Source organism: Stegostoma tigrinum, chromosome 30 (assembly GCF_030684315.1).
Source record: "Stegostoma tigrinum isolate sSteTig4 chromosome 30, sSteTig4.hap1, whole genome shotgun sequence".
NCBI classification, from domain to species: Eukaryota; Metazoa; Chordata; class Chondrichthyes; order Orectolobiformes; family Stegostomatidae; genus Stegostoma; species Stegostoma tigrinum.
This window is the reverse complement of record NC_081383.1, coordinates 5281165-5296186: the sequence shown is the minus strand read 5'-3', so window position 1 is coordinate 5296186 and position 15022 is coordinate 5281165. Positions and strand designations below refer to the sequence as shown.

General features: G+C 44.9%; 1 protein-coding gene across 4 annotated transcripts in view; it reads right to left on the bottom strand.

Annotated features, from left to right (window-relative positions):
* rfxank (regulatory factor X-associated ankyrin-containing protein) overlaps window positions 1-15004 on the bottom strand; it is a 24003-nt gene extending 8999 nt beyond the window's left edge. The window contains exons 1-4 of one of the 4 annotated variants that reach the window (XM_059638455.1): window positions 14971-15004; window positions 10536-10886; window positions 6206-6319; window positions 2189-2254 (exon numbers count right to left, since the gene is read on the bottom strand). In XM_059638455.1, coding sequence (XP_059494438.1) covers window positions 2189-2254; window positions 6206-6319; window positions 10536-10886; window position 14971 — 532 coding nt within the window. In that variant the 5' untranslated portion in view covers window positions 14972-15004. Of the gene's footprint in view, window positions 1-2188; window positions 2255-6205; window positions 6320-10535; window positions 10887-14250; window positions 14453-14970 lie in introns of those variants that run through there. The other 3 variants (XM_059638452.1, XM_059638453.1, XM_059638454.1) reach the window with 3 other exon arrangements.
* Between the last annotated feature and the right edge of the window lie 18 nt (window positions 15005-15022).

Sequence of the window (15022 nt, the reverse complement as noted above, 5' to 3'; positions counted from 1 at the left end):
AGAATTAATACTCATCCACACAAAAAGTACTAAGTTGATATCAGTAAAAGTGATCATGGACCTATCTGATTATTGTAAATACCCAGCTGGTTGGCTGATGACTTATAAGAGAAGGAAACCTGCTGTCCTTACTGCTGCCCCACACCGACTGGAATTTTAACCCGCTTAAATGTGTATTTCAAAAAAACAAAACCCACTATCACCTGTAAGGTAGGCAATAAGTGGCAGGCTTCTCCTTGGTGTCCAGATCCCAGGAATGAATGAGAGTCTCATACAGTCATACAGCACGGAAACAGACCCTTCAGTCCAACCAGTCCATGCCGAACATAACCCCAAAATAAACCAGTCCCACCTACCTGCCCTCGGCCACCTCGCTCCAAACATGTCTTATTCATGAACTTATCTAAATGTCTTTGTAACTGTACCTGCATCCAACACTTCCTCTGGAAGATTGTTCCACATACAATCTACTCTCTGTGTGAAAAAAAAATTGTCCCCATGTCTTTTTTTAGATCTTTCTCCTCCTTAAAAATATGCTTCCTTGTCTTGAAATCTACCACCCTAGGAAAATGACTTTGCTATTCACCTTACTTATACCCCTCATTATTTTATAAACCTCTATAAGGTCACCCCTCAACCACCTATATTCCAGCCAAAAAAGTCCCTGCCTATCTAGCTTCTCCTTATAACTCAAACCCTCCATTCCTGGCAACATCCTGGTAAATCTCATCTGAGATAATAAGAGAGATAATAGGGTCTAAACTCGAAACGTCAGCTTTCTTGCTCCTCTGATGCTGTTTGGCCTGCGGTGTTCATCTAGCTGTACACCTTGTTATCTCTCCTGAACCCTCTCCAGCTTAATAATATCCTTCCTACAACAGGGAGACCAGAACTGGACACAATATTCCAGAAGAGGCCTCACCAATGTCTTCTACCACCTCAGCATAACATCCCAACTCCAATACTATGTCTTTTAGACGAGGAAACTTGCTGTTCTTACTTCAGCCCCACACCAACAAGAGTTTTAAAAACCAAAGGAACTGTGGATGCTGTAAACCTGGAACAAAAACAGAAGTTGCTGGTAAAGCTCAGCAAGTCTGGCAGCATCTGTGAAGAAAAAAATCCGAGTTAATGTTTCGGGTCCAGTAACCCTTTCTCAGATCCAATGGTGGCTGGGAAAATGTTGGCTTATATGTAAAAAATAGGGAGGGGGATGGGGTAGGGATTAAACGATAAGATTGAGTCTAGTTGGACAGACAAAGAAGTTGATAATGATCTGGCTGGGAAGATGAATAGTTGTTAATGGAGACTGTTAGTGACTAACATTAGGTAGTGTGTAATGGCAGGCTGTGTGGTAACAAGCCCTGGTGTGTGGGGTGGGGGGGCTGGGACATGGAGAGTTTAAGCCCTAAAATTATTTAACTCGACACTGAGTCCGGAGGGCTGTAGAGTCCCCAAGCGGAAAATGAGGTGTTGTTCCTCCAGCTTGCATTAAGCTCGCTGGAACACTACAGCAAGCCAGAGACAGAGATGTTGGTCAGGGAACAGAGTAGTGTGTTGAAGGGGCAGGCAACAGGTAGCTCAGGGTCTTTATTGCGAGCTGAATGTAGATGTTCTGCGAAGCGGTCATCCAGTCTATGCTTCATTTCCCCAGTGTGGAGGAGACCATATTGTGAGCAGCGAATGTAGTAGACTAGATTCTGGGAAGTACAGGTGAAGTGCTGCTTCACCTGGAAGGTACGTTTTGGCCTGTGAATAGTGGGGAGGGAGGAGGTGAATGAGCAGGGGAAGGTGCCACGGGGCTCTGGGGGAATTTTAACTCCTCTCAAATCTGCATTCCAAGAAAACCCTTTATTCATCTATGGGATGAGGGCATCACTGGCCAGGCAGCATTTATTGCCCATCCCTAATTGCCCAGAGGGCAGTTGAGAGTCAACCACATTGCTGTGGGTCTGGAGTCACATGTAGGCCAGACCAGGTAAGGATGGCAGTTTCCTTCCCTAGAGGACACTAATGAACCAGATGGGGTTTTCCAAACAATCGACAATGGATTCATGGTCAATAACCTACCATAAGTGACAGTCTTTCCCACGGTGTCCAAATCCCACAACGAACGGCATAAGAGTAGAATTTGCTCAGAACCTACACAAAGAATTTGTAACAAACCAGCTCAATTTCAATTGCTCACCTTGTTGAAGATTTGACATTAGTTGGGCCAGGTCTCCCTGAGCAGCTAGCTGGTGAATTGATAGTGCTGTAAGGAGAGCAAAGTAAACGTTTGTAATGTTGAGTACGAAATGGCAAGTGGGTTTGTTTCCAAATTTTGTAAATGGATCCGAATTGTTCTCTTCTGGAATTTTCTTCTCTCAGATTGAGGTTTCAATCCAGCCCGACTGGTAGCAGGTGTCTGATCCCTCAGATCTCCGTGGGTAACCCTGCCTGAGTCAGAGGTTCAAGAATTCAAATTCTGCTCCCAAGGCCTGAGCACAAGACTAGGCTGGCACACCATAAAGTCATACAGCACAGAAAGAACCAGTCAATGCTGACCACAATCCCAAACTAAACTAGTCCCGTTTGCCTGTGTTTGGCCCAGATCCCTCTAAACCTTTCCTATTCATGTACCTGTCCAAATATCAGTGTAGTATTGACAGATTGCTGCAATGGATGTGAGTTTGCTCGCTGAGCTGGAAGGTTAGTTTTCAGAAGTTTCGTCACCATTCTAGGTAACATCATCAGTGAGCCTCCGACGAAGCGCTGGTGTTATGTCCCGCTTTCTATTTATCTGGTTGGGTTTCCTTGGGTTGGTGATGTCATTTCCTGTGTTGGTGATGTCATTTCCTGTTCTTTTTCTCAGGGGATGGTAGAGTGGCTCCAAATCAATGTGTTTGTTGATGGAGTTCCGGTTGGAATGCCATGCTTCTAGGAATTCTCGTGCGTGTCTCTGTTTGGCTTGTCCTAGGATGGATGTGTTGTCCCAATCAAAGTAGTGTCCTTCCTCATCTGTATGTAAGGATACGAGTGATAGTGGGTCATGTCATTTTGTGGCTAGTTGATGTTCATGTATCCTGGTGGCTGGCTTCCTGCCAGTTTGTCCAATGTAGCGTTTGTCACAGTTCTTGCAAGGTATTTTGTAGATGACGTTCGTTTTATTTGTTGTCTGTATGGGGTCTTTTAAGTTCATTAGCTGCTGTTTTACTGTGTTGGTGGGTTTGTGGGCTACCCTGATGCCAAGAGGTCCAAGTAGTCTGGCAGTCATTTCGGAAATGTCTTTGATGTAGGGGAGAGTGGTTATGGTTTCTGAGCCCGTTTTGTCTGTTTGTTTGGGTTTATTGCTGAGGAATCGGCAGACTGTGTTCACCGCTGCCAATTCCTCAGCAATAAACCCAAACAAACAGACAAAACGTGCTCAGAAACCATAACCACGCTCCCCTACATCAAAGACATTTCCGAAATGACTGCCAGACTACTCGGACCCCTTGGCATCAGGGCAGCCCACAAACCCACCAACACACTAAAACAGCAGCTAATGAACTTAAAAGACCCCATACAGACAACAAATAAAACGAACGTCATCTACAAAATACCTTGCAAGAACTGTGACAAACACTACATTGGACAAACTGGCAGAAAGCTAGCCACCAGGATACATGAACATCAACTAGCCACAAAACGACATGACCCACTATCACTCGTATCCTTACATACAGATAAGGAAGGACACCACTTTGATTGGGACAACACATCCATCCTAGGACAAGCCAAACAGAGACACGCACGAGAATTCCTAGAAGCATGGCATTCCAACCGGAACTCCATCAACAAACACATTGATTTGGAGCCAATCTACCATCCCCTGAGAAAAAGAACAGGAAATGACATCACCGACACAGGAACATCACCAACCCAAAGAAACCTAACCAGATAAATAGAAAGCGGGACATAACACCAGCGCTTCGTCGGAGGCTCACTGATGATGTTACCTAGAATGGTGACGAAACGTCTGAAAACGAGACTTCCAGCTCAGCGAGCAAACTCACATCCAGAACCTCAACCTGAGCTACAAATCTTCTCAAAACTCGCTAGATTGCTGCAATGTTGGAAGCGCTGTCTTTCGACTAGGATGTTTAATAAAAAAAACACGATTTATGATCAAGAACGGACTATTTGGCCCTTCAAACTTATTCTGCCAATCAATAATGTCATGACCGATCTGGTTATGCTATCAATTACACTTTCTTGTCTGCCCTTTTTACTGTCCTCTCTATCAAAGACCTAACTCTATTAGCATCTAATAGGTTTTGGTAATAGATGTTAAATACATAGTAATTGAAAGTACTAAAATAAACAGATATTAGGTATCGATCAGTAAATTGTACTTTGTAGAGCTACATTTGTAGCACAAGGGTACTGTCCCTACCTCTCAGTCATGACATCCAGGTTCAAGATCTGCGCCCCACCCCCCCCACCCAACCAAACAGACTCCAGAGGTGTGCAATACCATCTCTAAACAAGTTGATTAGAAAATATCTCCTTGATAGGCCCAGGTAGATCTTGTGACTTAGTTGTCGTGTCCCTACCTCTGAGCCAAGAGACCTGGGTTCAAGTCCCACCTGCTCCAAGATTGTGTCTTAACATCAAGAAGGGAAGGAGGCAGAAGACAGGAAGCTGTAGGCCAGTTAGCCTAATCTCTGTCATTGGTAAGATTTTTGAGACAATTGTTAAGGTTGAGGTTGAGGAATACTTGGATGTGCACTGTAAAATAGGGTGGAGTCAACACGGCTTTTTAAAGAGGACTATGTGCCGGACAAATCTGTTAGAATTCTTTGAGGAAGTAATGAGCAAGTTAGACAAAGGAGAACCAGTGGATGTGATCTATTTGGATTTCCAGAAGGCCTTTGACAAGGTGTCACACAGGAGGTTTCTGAGTAAGATAAGAGCCCATGGTGATAGGGGCAGGTTACTAACATGGACAAAGAATTGGCTGTTTGGCAGAAGAGGGGATAAAGGGTCTTCATCGGGATGGCAGCTGGTGACTAGCAAGGTTCCACAGGGGCCCGTGCTAGGACCATAACTATTCATATTACGCATTAAAAATCTGGAAAAAGGAACTAAGGGCATTGTTGTTAAGTTTGCAGATGACACAAAGATAGGTGGAAGGACAGGAAGTGGGGAGGCTGCAGGAGGACTAAGACAAGGCTAGGAGAGTGAGCAAAGAAGTGACAGATGGAATACAATGTGGGAATGTGTCATGTTATGCACTTTGGTTGGAAGACTAAAGGCATAGACTATTTTCTAAATGGGGAAAGCCTTCAGAAACCTTAAGTGCACAGGGACTTGGGAATCCTGATTCAGGATTCTCTTCAGGTTAACCTGCAGGTTCAGTTGACATTTAGGAAGGCAAATACAATATTAGCATTCATTTCAAGAGAACTAGAATACAAGAGCAGAGATGTACTGTTGAGGCTGTATAAGGCTCTGGTCAGACCACATTTAGAATATTGTGAGCAGTTTTGGGCTGTGCATCTAAGGAAGGATGTGCTGGTGTTGGAGGGGGTCCAGAGGAGATTTACAAGAATGATCCCGGGGATGAAGGGCTTACATTTGAACAACAATTGTGAAGTCTGAGTCTGTACTTAATGGAGTTTGGATGGATGAGGAGGGAATCTTATTGAAACTTACAGAATACTGAGAGGCCTGGACAGAATGGATATGGAGAAGATGTTTCCACTAGTAGAAGCGACTAGGATATGAGGGCACATTCTCAGAGTGAAGGGAGGGCCCATTAGAACTGAGATGAAGAGAAGGTTCTTCAGCTGGATGGTAGTGATTCTGTGGAACCATCTGTGCTCAGACATATCACAAATAAGCTTGCAGGTCCTCTAACAAACCAAGCTTTGAATAATTTCAGTGGCCCAACCTCCACTGTTTTCTGGGGAAGAAAATTCCACATTTAATTGGGATCCTACCTGCTCTGACAGGCAGACATAACCGGTCTCATGAAAACATTTCAAAGAAGAGTAGGAGGACTATCTCTGTTGTCCTGGATAACATCTATTTCCCATCCAACTTTGGTACATAAAAGATATCTGAGTTATTATTGTATTGCTATTTATGGAAGCTTGCTGTGTACAAATTGGCTGCCATTTTTTGTACATTAGATCAGTGACTATGCTTCTTAATGAGTAATATAAACCAGGGTACTCACTATCCAGGTTTGCCGGGAGTGATGAGATCTCATTTCCTCGCTGCCTATTTGTGAGTGTTGTGGCGTACTTATACACAGTGCTGGATTTCTCTGGGAATGAAAGTGGTACTGGTTCTGGGGAAAGAGAAACATAGAACAGTAAAGCACAGGAACAGGCCCTTCACCCACCATGTCTACCTCAAATGTGATGCCATTCTAAACTAATCCCATCTGTTTGCGCATGGTGTATATCCTTCTATTGCCTCCTTGTTCATGTGAATGTCTAAATGCCTCTTAAACAGTGCTGTTGTATTTGCTTTTACCACCTCCCCTGACAGCACCTTCTAGGCACTTACTATCCTCTGTGTAAAGAACTTGCCTTGCACATGTCCTTTAACTTTCCCCCTCCCACCTTAAACCTATGCATGCTATTATGTGAAAAAGACTCCAACAGTCCATCCTATCCACGTCTTATTATATGCTTCTATCAGGTCACCCCCACTGCACACCACACACACCCCCGGTACTGCAGCAAAAACAATCCAAATTTGTCCAACCTCTCCATATAGCTAATAAACTCCAATCCAAGCAACGTGCTGTTAAACAAGAGATAACAAGGTGTACAGCTGGATGAACAGCATCAGAGGAGCAGGAAGGCTGATGTTTCGGGCCTCAACCCTTCTTCAGAAATTTCTGATCGCCTTCATAAACTAACTGGGCTTCTCTATATCAGAGATATGACCACTCTCTCCGTGACCCCCTTGTTCGGACCACTCTCTCCGTGACCCCCTTGTTCGGACCACTCTCTCCGTGACTCCCCTGTTCGGACCACTCTCTCCGTGACCCCCTTGTTTGGACCACTCTCTCCGTGACTCCCCTGTTCGGACCACTCTCTCCGTGACCCCCTTGTTCGGATCACTCTCTCCGTGACTCCCCTGTTCGGACCACTCTCTCCGTGACCCCCTTGTTCGGACCACTCTCTCCGTGACTCCCCTGTTCGGACCACTCTCTCCGTGACTCCCCTGTTCGGACCACTCTCTCCGTGACCCCCTTGTTCGGATCACTCTCTCCGTGACTCCCCTGTTCGGACCACTCTCTCCGTGACTCCCCTGTTCGGACCACTCTCTCCGTGACCCCCTTGTTCGGACCACTCTCTCCGTGACTCCCCTGTTCGGATCACTCTCTCCGTGACTCCCCCGTTCGGACCACTCTCTCCGTGACTCCCTTGTTCGGACCACTCTCTCCGTGACTCCCTTGTTCGGACCACTCTCTCCGTGACTCCCTTGTTCGCTCCACACTGCCCTCCAACCCCACCACACCCAGCGCCTTCCCCTGCAACCGCAGGAAGTGCTACACTTGCCCCCACACCTCCTCCCTCACCCCCATCCCAGGCCCCAAGATGACTTTCCATATTAAGCAGAGGTTCACCTGCACATCTGCCAATGTTGTATACTGTATCCATTGTACCCAGTGTGGCTCCCTCTACATTGGGGAAACCAGGCGGAAGCTTGGGACCGCTTTGCAGAACACCTCCGCTCAGTTCGCAATAAACAACTGCACCTCCCAGTCGCGAACCATTTCCACTCCCCCTCCCATTCTTCAAACGACATGTCCATCATGGGCCTCCTGCAGTGCCACAAGGATGCCACCCGAAGGTTGCAGGAGCAGCAACTCATATTCCGCTTGGGAACCCTGCAGCCCAATGGTACCAATGTGGACTTCACCAGCTTCAAAATCTCCCCTTCCCCCACTGCATCACAAAACCAGCCCAGTTCATCCCCTCCCCCCACTGCATCCCAAAACCAGCCCAGCCTGTCTCTGCCTCCCTAACCTGTTCTTCCTCTCACCCATCCCTTCCTCCCACCTCAAGCCGCACCTCCATCTCCTACCTACTAACCTCATCCCACCTCCTTGACCTGTCCGTCTTCCCTGGACTGACCTATCCCCTCCCTACCTTCCTACCTATACTCTCCTCTCCACCTATCTCTTCTCTCCATCTTCGGTCCGCCTCCCCCTCTCTCCCTATTTATTCCAGAACCCTCTCCCCATCCCCCTCTCTGATGAAGGGTCTAGGCCCGAAACGTCAGCTTTTGTGCTCCTGAGATGCTGCTTGGCCTGCTGTGTCCATGCAGCTCTGCACTTTGTTATCTGGGCTTCTCTATATGCCCTATTTCCCATTTGATGCACCAGCTACAGCCTCCACTGCTCATTAAGGAAGGAAGGGCTTTGTGTTTATAGCCATTTCCAGTGGCAGGGGGTTTGTCTAGCAGAGTACACACTTAAGATCATTGGTAAAAAGAACTAAAATGAAACTGCGATAACAGGATGTCGAGCTAGATGAACACAACAGGCCTGGCAGCATCAGAGGAGCAGGAAAGCTGATGTTTCAGGTTGGACCCTTTTTCTGAAAAAGGATACAGACCCAAAATGTCAGCTTTTGTGCTCCTGAGATGCTGCTTGGCCTGCTGTGTTCATCCAGCTCCACACTTTGTTATCTCAGATTCTCCTGCATCTGCAGTTCCGACTATCTCTGAAACGTCCTGGTAAACTTTTTTTGTACGTTCTCCAAAGCCTCCTATAGTGTGGTGTCCAGAACTGCACACAACTAGCCATAACATTTTGTACCACAGGAATATTGTTACATAAGAAATAAGAGCAGGAGTAGACCATATAGCCCCTCCCCATTAAGCAGATTTACAGCTGGCCTACCTGAACTCCACCTCCCTGCCCAACCCAATAAACCCTAAGGATTTCCTTAGGTTCCAAAAATCTATCAAGTTTTGTCTTAAATATACTTGATGCCTAAGCAGCTACTGACCTTGGGGTAGAAAATTTCTAAGATTCCCAACCCTCCGAGTGAAGAAATTTCTCCTCAACTCAGCTTCAAATAGCTGATCACTTATCCCTGGCTCTGATCACTCTGGGAAGGCAATGGCCTGATGGTATCACCCAACCATTAAGCCAGAGAGCCAGGTAATGTCTCGGAAACCCAGGTTCAAATCCGGCAGACGGTGGAATTTAAATTCAATTTCAAAAATCTGGAATTAAGAGCCTAATGATGATGATGAAACCATTATTAATTGTTGGGAAAAACCCACATGGTTCATAATGTCATTTAGGGAAGGAAACCGCTGTCCTTAGCCGGTCTGGTCTGCATGTGACTTGAAACCCACAGCATGTAAGTGACTCTTAACTGTCCTCTGGGCAATTGGGGATGGGCAATAAATGCTGCCCAGCCAGAGACGCCCACATTCCATTAGTAAATAAAAAAAACTCCATCCCTCCTCTCCAACCGGGGGAAATCATTTCAGCATGTATCCTGACAAGCTTTGGAAGAATTTTACACCTTTCAGTGAGGCTGTCTCTCATTCTTCTGAGCTCCAGACTTTTGAACGTATCAATAAAACAAAGAACTGAAGATCTGAAACAAAAACAGACTGCTGTGCTGAAGAAAGGTCACTGGACTCAAAATGTTAACTCTGTTGTCTCTCCACAGATGCTGCAGGCCTGCTGAGTTTCTCCAGCACACCCTGTTCCAGAGAACATATGCCTGCGATTAACAGGGCAGTTCTGTTATGCCAGCAATCCATCCCTGTTCCTGGATGAGAAAGGAATCGGAGTTAGCACGCTGCTGGCATCTGCCCTCACCTTGTGCCAGGTGACGAGAGGGTAAAGATGTAAGTTTATTTGCAAACCAAGCAAATGTAAAATGAGGAAAGCCTTTTTGACACAGCACTCAGCTCATCGAAGTACTTTTTAAAGGTTCCTGCCTGCCTCACCTACTATCCCAGGCAGTGCATTCCCACCACCCTCTGGATGAACAAAATCCTTAAATCCCTGCTAAACCTTATATATTTAACATCATAACCACCAGCAGCCCTGCTCAGTGGGCCCAACTAGTCTCGAGGCAATATTTATACTTTACTACAAGGTTCGTCTGACTCCTCTTCATCTTGCCCCATCAGCATATACTTCTATTCCTTTCTCCCTCAGCTTCACGTTAACCGCATCTATACTTCCAGTACTAGAAAGTTCCACATTTTAAAGATCCTCCTGAAATTGCTCTCAAGTTAATTTGTGGCCCCCTAGCTTTGGTGTTGCCTGCAAGCATCTTCCCTACCTCCATCCTCTGATAGTACACGACCTCTATCGGGTCAAACCTTGGTCTCCATTTTTCTCAAGAAATGAGCTACAGACTGTTCTAATAATTAACACGTCTCCGTTCTGATATTCCAGATGTGAACAGCCCCACTTCCTCTCATCATTTCCCAGAGCTCCTTCCTCCAACACCAAGGATAACTTGGTGAGTCCCCAAATTGGTTTTCAGCAAGCTACTTCCCACATGGCTTACCATTGTCCACTGTAGAGATCGCTTCATGGTCAGGCGTCATTTGATCCTGCTTCTGCTCTTGGGTGCTTTCAACTCGGAGTGTTATAACTTGCTGTAACTGATCGTTGACCTGCAGAGTTGCACACTTTATCTGAACAATGTTGCTTGGTGCAGCCTCTACTGCTGGTTCCTTCTTGCTAGTCTTATGTGAAAAAGTGTTCTGGTTCCTGTCGTGATCTTCATTATTGCATGGCAATGTTTCATGATGAAATCCTTCCCTGTCATTGCTTTCCACAATTCTTATGGTTCCAACCTCACCCTGGTGTCCGTTCCGTTCCTCGTCATCCATTTTGCTGTGTATCGCCTGATACACTAAACAAAGAAGCACAAAACAACAACATTCAGCAACAACATAACATGTCCACTGGTTGGTTTCTGTGTTCAGTAAGCAAGATATTCCACCCTCTCCCAATTCCGCCTCATACACCAACCATTGCTTTGGCAGTAACTGTTAGTCTGAAACTTCCATTTCAGGCATGACACAAATTAGATTGGACATACCTCCTTCATGCATCCACTTCATACATACATTGGATACCATACTGGCCTTAAGGTTGTGCATTCAGACCCTGCTGTAGAGACTTAAAAAGGAGACATGTATTTATGGAGTTAGATATGGTTCTTAGGGTTAGCATGATCAAAAGGAGTAGGGAGAAATTAGAAACAGGGGACCAAGTTGGATGATCAGCCGTCATCATATTGAATGGCAGAGCAGATTCAAAGGGCTGAGTGGCCCACTCCTGCTCCTATGTTTTATATCACATCTTTACAACCTCATAATGTCTCAAAATACATTACGGCCAATGAAGTGTCAGCTTCTTCTTAAGCAATCCGTGGGGACTGAGAATGACTTTCATCCACTCTGGAATTGGGGTCTCTGAGATAACTGAATATTTCAACAGTGAATCTGCACACCCTGCTACAGGTGGAGCAGGAGTGTCTGAACAAGTGAATGAGTGTCATGCTCAGGTTTTCACACACTCCTCTTGCTGCCCCAAGGTGTAATCACTGTGGCAATGTAGGAACTTGACAGCATAGTAGATGTGAGCACAAAGTCTATGCTAAACCTTCCAGTGCAGTCCTGGGGTAGCGCTGCATTGAAAGAGGTGCAAATCAGGCAAGGCATTGAAGAAAGGGCACTGTCTACCACATCAGGTGGATATGAAAGATCCTGTGGCACTGTTTTCGAGAATAACAGCAGAATCTCCCCAGTGTTTGATTAGATTAGATTAGATTCCCCTACAGTGTGGAAACAGGCCCTTCGGCCCAACAAGTCCACACCACCGCTTGAAGCATCCCACCCAGACCCATCCACCCATAACTCACTCAACCCTGAACACTATGGGCAATTTAGAGTGGCCAATCCACCTAGCCTGCACATCTTTGGACTGTGGGAGGAAACCAGAGCACCCGGAGGAAACCCATGCAGACACGGGGAGAATGTGCAAACTCCACACAGACAGTTGCCCAAGGCTGGAATCGAACCCGGGTCCCTGGCGCTGTGAGGCTGCAGTGCTAACCACTGAGCCACCGTGCCACCCCAGTGTTCCGGCCATATTGATTTTCCATTCCAGAAAGTGGGTTATCCAGTCAGTATCAAATTGCTATATGTGGAGAGCTTGCTGTGTGCAAACTGACTGTTGTGTTTCCTATGATAGTGTCTGGCTTTCAAACAGAACATCACTGTCTGTAAAACACTTCGGAATATCTTGAGCTTGTGAAATGCGCTATATAAATGTATATTGTTCTTATCTTTAACAGCATAGAATGTCATCATGGTTTCCTATGCAACATGCAGCTCGATTGCCCAAACAATTGTCCCTTCAAAATTTACGAAGGATTCTTGTCAATGTTGTTTTATTTTATTCCACCTCTAGCAGGTCCAGCACATTGGCCTGCACATAAAGGATGGCAAAAAAAGTTCCCATCTTTGAATTCAATTAACAGCTCTAACATTTGTATGTATGGTTACTGGAGAGCTGGTAGGTTGTCTATTCATACAAACTGTACACTAGTCCCTTACCCAGATACACTCTTGGAATGGCTGTGAGTCTGGATTCAATTTGCTAGTGGCTCCTGAAAGCATTCCAGGAGTTTTTAAACCAAAATTGAAGCATACACATCGATATTCACAATAATACATACACAGAAGCTCATAACTAATTGTTGATCTGGTTGTGTAATTGGCAGTGGGGTGATGTAAGTCCTAAACTGGTACAGACATGGGCTGTGCTGCGTATTAGACTCATGAAAGTCATTACCTGATGCAAGGGAAGAAGGTAAAAGAACCAGACACTGGGCTGATGAATAGAAAAGTTACACAGCTGAGCCCAGAAAGTCTTTCCATGCCAAGACTCGAGGGAAATTGGGCACTACATTTGGCCCTAGCAAGGGTTTTGAAAAAAAGGAAACTGCTGTGCAAATTTATGGGAAACTTGTACAGCAAGCTTCGGCCATTACGAAGTGGGCTTTTGCAATGGGTTTGAGAGGCCTCTCTGATACCACCTTAGAACCTAGTCACATCCCACCACATTGGAAGGATATGTTGCGCTTAAAGGGAGTGCAGTATAGGTTAACATAAACGATAGCTGAACTTCAGGGGTTAAGTTACAAGGAGTAGTTATACAAATAAGCCTGTTTTCCCCTCAGAATTTAGGGGGTTAAGGGGTGATCTGATCAAAATTTTCAAGATATTAACAGGAAAGGACACGGTAGATAAAGATAAGCTAAGCTATTTCCACTGGTTGGGGATTCTACAACTGGAAGGAATACTCTGAGAATTAGGGCCAGACCATTCAGGAGAGATGTTAGGAAGCACTTTTACACACTGAGGGTGGTCGAGGTTTGGAACTCTCTTTCACAAACTGCAGTTAATGCTGACAGCACAGACAGCAATGGTGAGGTAATTAATACCAGGAATGCTCACCTGGACATTGAAAAAGCACTAACACTTCAGCAGGTCAGGGCCATTGTGGGGCTGAAGGAGATTGGAAAGAGAGAAAAAGGAGAGATTTTCACACGGGAACCAGGCAGCATTTTTTCAACTTCTTTGAGGCTTTTTTTGAGGCTGAGAAACCTCAAGATCCAATCAAAAGGTCTTACCTTCTGCTTTTTCATCCACTGCCATGACTTAAGTTACTTTGTCAAAGCTGTCAGGCCTATGCTTGTTGTTCAAAGCATGATACCCAGAGCTTTCTAATCATTAAATGCAGTCTGGGAATCTCAACAGTAATACAGACATAAATCTTTAACATTGATGATTGTGTTGTAACAGTTTTCAGCAAGCAAACTCGTATGGCAACTACAGAAACTCAAAATGCATTTCCGAGTTCTAGCACTGCTGTATCTCAATACAGTATTTCAAATATAGTCAACCTTCCACAAATGTAAAATACTGCGGATGCTGAAAATCCGAAATAAACACAGAAAAATGGGAGAAACTCAGCAGGTTTGGCAGCAATTGTGAACAGAGAAACAGAGTTCACGTTTCAAGTCGGTATGACGCTACCTTAAAACTCACACTGGACCTGAAACGTTAATTCTGTTTCCCTCTCCATAGCTGCCTCCAGACCTGCTGAATTTCTCCAGCATCCTGTGTTTACATTCAAGCTTCTACCCGATACTATTCCAATTAAAGCGTTTCTCAAAATATAATCTTAAATTGCATACATAATACCTTGTAATGTAAAGAATCTTTGCAGCCTACTAAAGCGTAGAGATATAATGTAATGCCTGAACAAATTTCTCATGTACTGCAGTCGACACTTCCTACTAAAAGTGAAAGTAGCTCGAAACATCCCACAATGCAATTGAGCAGATTTTAATTTGTGATTTATTGCAAAATCATCAATACGATGTCAGATAATTTAATCCTTCCAAAAAGACCCGTACACTGGTACGCTGCACAAACCTATTTTCCCCTACTTTTCACCACCCCTTTCCTGACACCAACCAGGGGTGATGGAAGAAACCAATTGCACGGTGCTTTTAAACTACAGCCAATGCAAAACAAGCAGAGGTGGGATTTAAATAAGCTAAATTGAATAGTAAAAGAGGTCTTTGTTTGAAATAAAACCCCATTTCCTATGTGAAATCACCATTAGCTAGTTTTAGAGGCAGGTATTTATAGTATGCCAACGTGCTGTGAAATGCTTTTCCTGAAAATATCTTGTTGTTTGCTGCAACAAATGTATTTCCGGGAGTTGCTCCCAGGGACCTGTCAATCAGACACAATTAAAGTTAAATTTGGGGGGGATCTGCAGTCAAGTACTTGTCTCATCATTACAAAAGCCATTATATTCTTTATTGGATTATTACACGTTCGATATTATTTTACACTTAGTTCACATCTTTAACATGGATGTGTGTCTCATTTAACTTCGTTATTAATAATTACTTGCGTGCCTTCCTCCCTCAGCCTTTAGATAATGGTAGCGCTTGGGTCCAGC